This window comes from Ailuropoda melanoleuca, chromosome 13 (genome assembly GCF_002007445.2).
Source record: "Ailuropoda melanoleuca isolate Jingjing chromosome 13, ASM200744v2, whole genome shotgun sequence".
NCBI lineage: Eukaryota > Metazoa > Chordata > Mammalia > Carnivora > Ursidae > Ailuropoda > Ailuropoda melanoleuca.
In genome coordinates this window covers 44,546,364-44,551,898 of record NC_048230.1, presented here as the reverse complement: position 1 = coordinate 44,551,898, position 5,535 = coordinate 44,546,364, and the positions used below count along the sequence as shown (strand labels likewise).

The following is a 5,535-nucleotide window of genomic DNA, read 5'->3' as shown; positions in this document are numbered from 1 at the left end:
GGGTGGGGTGGGGCGGAGCGGGCCGGGGAGGGGGGCGCCGCCGGGGCTGGGGGCTCCGCGTCTTTGTTCGCGCCGCTCGCAGGGGGTGGGCGCGGGCCTTCTTAGGGGCCGCCGCCCGTATCCCGCGGCGCCCCCGCCCTCGCCGATGTGCGCCGGCCGGACTCAGGCCTGGCGCCCCCTCCCTGGGGATGGCGGGCGCGGCGCCCAGCCCGAGCTGCGTGGTCCCCGAGCACCCCACCCGCGCGGCGCGCCCGCCCGCCCAGATTGCGGAGCCCTGCGGAAGGAAGTGTGGGCCGCGGCCATCGCGCTCGGAGGAGCCTGTCGCCTGCGGCCACACTTGGGTGGCGTCAGGGCGTGAGCCTTCTAGAGGAATTCCAGAGGAAGCGGCCGGGAGGCCTGGAAAAGCGGGCGGGCCCCACCCCACCTGTGGCGGCCGGCCCGGCGGCCCTTTGTGAGGTCTGGTGCTCGGATAGCTCCAGGCTACCAGCCCGGTCCCGGGGGGACAGGCGTTGGTTATCTTTCCTGGGCAAGCTGAGGTCTAGCGTGGACTGGGCTCTTACCCACTTCTCTCGCCGCCCAAGGACCTGAGTGGGCTTCAGCTATTCCTCAGCGATTCTAGCGGTGCGATGGGGATCCTTAACCGTAGGGAGCCCAGTGGGTGCCCCCTGCACTGCTCCTTGCTCCCACAGCGCTGTCCCAAGCTATTCTGGGCCAGGATCCAGGAAGAGGGTCCTGAGACCATGTAGGCATTGCAGCAGTTACCAAATTCTAGGTCCCATACTCTCACAATTGGAAAGAAGGTTGGTAGATGGTTAGGGTTCCTCCTGCCCACCTGGTGCCCACCTGTGGGACTCAAGGTGGCCCAGTCACCTGAGCTCCATGAGAACCCTGTGTTTGCAGGATGGGGCCTTGCTTCACTGTTAGGACAGAGTCCAACGAGTATGTGTGGTCAGGGAGACCCAGGAGGAGGTGTTCCTTGGGGAGAGGGTCTGGGCATCTTCAAAAGAATAGCAGGATTTTAGAGGTGACCCCGCCCTGTCAGTCGGGACTGGGGGTGCTGTCTCCTCCCCCAGGTGTGGGAGATGTATGCTTGGTCCTTCTGGAGAGCAGGTTGCACGTCCTGCTTAGTTCTGGATGCTCTACCCAGACTTCCAGCGGGTCCCCGAGGTGGGCAGGGCTTCAGGAGTCTGTGTTTGGGACTTTCCGAAGCTCTGTCTGCAGTTGCTTTCCTCCAAAAGGCGTACATCCGCTTGGGCCCAGACATGGGGCCCGGTTACCTGCAGGGGTCTGACACTACAGCATACCTGTGCTGGTGGTGGGGCTTGCTGAGGGTAGGAGGGGGAGACACTGTGTGTCCCTTCAGGCTGCCACAGCCCTACCCTTGCACACAGGTGTGCCAGACCCAGGTAGAGGCGAGCATGGCTGAGCAGGAGCCCACAGCTGAGCAGCTGGCACAGATCGCGGCCGAGAACGAGGAGGATGAACACTCGGTCAACTATAAGCCCCCCGCCCAGAAGAGCATCCAGGAGATCCAGGAGCTGGACAAGGATGATGAGAGTCTGCGCAAGTACAAGGAGGCCCTGTTGGGCCGTGTAACTGTGTCTGCTGGTAAGTGGGCTGAGGCAGCACCAAGAAGGACACCTGTCACTCCTGGGTTTCTGCTGCCAGTTCCCCCCTCCCCAATGGCACGTCAGGGGTGGGGAGGAGCTCTAACCTGCTCTCACTCTGCAGACCCCAACGTCCCCAATGTTGTTGTGACCCGCCTGACCCTGGTGTGTAGCACGGCCCCGGGCCCCCTGGAGCTGGACCTGACAGGTGAGTGGCATCACTGAGGTCCTTGCCTGCTGGCACCCTGCTGTTTCTGCTGAAAATAGTTTCTAAGGATGCGGGTGCCCTCTTGTGGGGGGCGCGAGAAGCGCAACCAGAAAGTCTGCAGGCTCTGACTCTGGAGTGGCGTGGATCCTGGGTGGGGCTGCCTGGGGCTGTGTGGGTCAGGGTGGGAGCGGAAGGCGGGCCGTGCAGCTGCAGATGGGAGATGCTGAGGCGAGCAGCTACTTGGCGCTGAGCCGTCTAGTACGGTCTTTTTCTTGGGCGCAGGTGACCTGGAGAGCTTCAAGAAGCAGTCCTTTGTGCTGAAGGAGGGCGTGGAGTACCGGATAAAAATCTCTTTCCGAGTAAGGCAGAGGCCGTGGGAGGTGCTGGGAGGCCTTGGTCCTGGGGAGCCCCCACTGAGCTCTGCCTGGGTTCTCTCCCTGCAGGTGAACCGGGAGATTGTGTCTGGCATGAAGTATATTCAGCACACGTATCGGAAGGGCGTCAAGAGTGAGTGGAGGGGCGTCGGCGCTTGGCCCCTGCCCCTAAGATGGGGTGGCTGCCGCCTGGCTGGCTGCGGGAAGGGGCAGGGTGGAGGTGGCCGCCCAAGGGCTCTGGGATCGGGAGGGAGAGGAAGAAGGCAGTGTGTGCCCTCAGCCCTGGGAGGGGTCAGGCGGCACCGGTGACCGGCGCATTTCCTGCACAGTTGACAAGACCGACTACATGGTGGGCAGCTATGGGCCCCGGGCAGAGGAGTACGAGTTTCTGACCCCCACGGAGGAGGCGCCCAAGGGTATGTTGGCTCGTGGCAGCTACAACATCAAGTCCCGGTTCACAGACGACGACAAGACTGACCACCTGTCCTGGGAGTGGAACCTTACCATCAAAAAGGAATGGAAGGACTGAGCCCTGGCCTGGGAGGTGGGCTGGCCTTCGGACAGACAGTCGGACCTGTCTGACGTGCCCCACCCCTACCACCCCCACCCCATCCCATCCCAACCCCTTACCAAAGTGCTGACGGGTCTGCCCCCCTGGCCGACCCTACCCATCCCTCCTGGCCCCGCCCCGCAGGCCCCAGCCTCCTCGGTGGTCTCACCTTGCTGCTTCTGCCTGTGCTGGGGGGGTAGAGGGGGGAGGGAGCCTCTAGGCCAGGCCTCCACCTCCCCTTCTGTACCCCTTCGGGTTCCTCCACCCATCCTAACCCATCCTGAGGCCCTGGGTTTTCTAAGGGAATCTCATGGGGTGCTCAGGTCCCTGCGGGCCTTTGCGGTTGCCCCGAATCCTGTTCTTTCTCTTCTTCCGGGGTGGGGGTGGGGTGGGGTGCATGATTCGAGGCCTCTTGGGGGCCGGCCACCCTCCTGCTTTCACCTGTCCCCGGTCAGTTCATTCATCGCTGTCAGTAACTGTCTAACCATGATGCCTTAACATGTGGAACGTGTGCTGTGGGGGCCGTCACTAACCTCTAACCCCCCCATGTCTGCATGAGCATGTGGTCTCCCCCGGTCCCTGCCCCATCCGCAGTCCCTGTGGCCCGGGGAGGTGTGTGGGATGTGCTGCTGCTGCTCCCCTGGCTGCCAGGGCCTAGCCAGCCCCCTCCCCCGGCCAGGGCTGCGGGGACGGCTCCCGGGGCTGGGGGAAAGCCAAATTGCCAAAACTGAACTTGCCTCCGTTCCCATCTGGGAGGCCAGGTGTCCTCACGCCTCTGCCTTCTTCGTCCCAGTGGGCAGTGCCAGAGCCCACGGCCCCAGCAGACAACCCTCGGCGGACAAAGCCAGCGGCTGAGCCTTACTTGTCCCACTGGGCCTGCCGGCCTGGAGTCGTGTGCCTGGCCTGTCAGTATTTATTGCCTCCATATGTGCCGTCCTCTGGGCCCCCTGGCCTGCCACCTCTGCCCCCAGGCTCGGTGCCACCATCCCCGGCAGGCCCTCCCCGGACCCAGCCAGGACAACTGTGGGACCAAGTGCGCACAGTCGGAGCCCTCCCCTGTGCCTCCCCTCCCTGCCTCCCCCGTTAGGCCCGGGGCCTAGAATGTTCAGGAGCCTGACCCTGCTTCTCCTTTTCTGACCGGGAAATAAAGTCCCCCAAAGGAGCCAGGGTGTCTGCTGCTTGTCTCGGGAAGGGAGGGGCAGCTGGGATGCCTAGGGTGGTGCTGGGGCTTCCCCAGGCTCAGTCACGGCGTCTCTGGCTGTGGAAGGAGAATGAATTGAAGGCTTTCATAGCAGTTTCATCTGGCCAGTGCTTCATTGGGTGTAGGCCTGGAGTCTCCGCAGATCGCCCAAGGTTCTTGGCCAGTGTGTTGGGGTGCACAGGCCTTTCTGGGGGTCTGGGGCACAGGCTTCACGGAGGAGATGCCCCAGTCCTGAAGAAGGGGAACCTCACTGGAGACAGCCCTGTGCCAGAAGCAGTTCATGAAGGGAGTGGGATGAGAGGGTCCCCACGTGGTGTGCCTGGGCAGCCCTGCAGTGGGGGCGGGAGGGTGCACCGGAAGTCAGTGCTGCAGGCAGCAGGGCCCCAGACAAGGCAGCATGTCGGGCTGGTCCTGCCCCGGTGCCCTGGAGGGCCCGATGGGATCGGGTCCAAAGGTGGGATGGGTGAAGTGGGGTAGATGGGAGGATACTGGGGGACCTCACTACTTAGAGGTGCAAAAGAGCAGTGAGGGGAGTCCCATTGACCAGCACGGCTTCTACAGGACCTTGGGTGAGGGGCGGGGGAAAGGGTGACACTGCTCACCACCCCAGGGCGTCTGGCAACTACAGCGCCCCCTCCCCAGCCCCAGGATGGTAAAAGGGCAGATGGGTAACGTAAGCTCCAGAAACCCTCTCACCTGGCCTGACACCCGTTGTGAAACCTCTGTGTTCTGAGTGGGTTAGAAAAGTGGTTTTGTGCCGCGCTTTGTGGGGATGGGCAGCTGCCCTCTGAGGGTCTGCTGGCCACACCTTTGGGAGCCTGCCCCTCCTTCCAGTGCTTACCAGCAGGGTGTGCCCTGCCAGCAGCTTATCGCCGGCTGGGGCCAAGGTAGGCCAGCGACCGCATGCCTGTGCCAGAACGGCTCCCACAGGGCTAGCCACCGCCTCGGTCCCTGCTCACCAGGGCCCCCTGCTGGACGACAAGATGAAGTGGCACTTCCTGCCCAGACAGGACGCAGCAGAGGCCCCCGTTCTTGATTCCACATGCCACAGGGGCAATGAGGGGGGCTGCCCCAAGTCAGGTGGGACGGGCTCGGGCAGGAAGAGGCAGTGGGGCTGCACCGTTCCAGGCTCTGAGTCTGGGCGCCTCTCCCACTGAACTCGGACGCAGCCACCTCTGAAACTCACCCCTGTCCCCAGAGGTATCACCAGGGAGTGGCTCCCAGCTCAGCGGGCCCAAGGCAGCTCTGGGGCCGGCCACCGCCACACCTCTCCCACACTAAAAGGTCCAGTGAAAATCTAAACCCAGGGTAACTGCTGTCAACAGTTCAGTGGGCCATGGCCTTCTGAGGTTCTGTCAGGCCATGGATTTTCCCAGCTTTAGTTACACACGTGAACTCGGACCCTAAGTGCCGAGCTGTACGGGGCACCATGCCAAGAGCCAGGACTTTGCTCTGGCCCCTCCCTGGGAGAAGGGCCACAAGGGCAGTGCCTGCAGAACTTGCTGGACGTGTCTCTTGGGTCCCAAGTCTAACCTGATACTCCTAGTTTCACCCTGAACTTGTCTGTACAGTCTGGGGGCCTGTGACTGTGGTCC

General features: G+C 63.3%; 1 protein-coding gene across 1 annotated transcript in view; it reads left to right on the top strand.

Moving 5' to 3' along the window:
- Positions 1–3,902, top strand: part of ARHGDIA (Rho GDP dissociation inhibitor alpha) — a 4,183-nt gene extending 281 nt beyond the window's left edge. Inside the window, exons 2-6 of the mRNA XM_034640364.1 lie at positions 1,392–1,608; positions 1,732–1,815; positions 2,098–2,174; positions 2,259–2,322; positions 2,519–3,902. Coding sequence (XP_034496255.1) covers positions 1,419–1,608; positions 1,732–1,815; positions 2,098–2,174; positions 2,259–2,322; positions 2,519–2,718 — 615 coding nt within the window. The 5' untranslated portion in view covers positions 1,392–1,418 and the 3' untranslated portion in view covers positions 2,719–3,902. The remainder of the gene's footprint in view (positions 1–1,391; positions 1,609–1,731; positions 1,816–2,097; positions 2,175–2,258; positions 2,323–2,518) is intronic.
- The last annotated feature ends 1,633 nt before the right edge of the window (positions 3,903–5,535 follow it).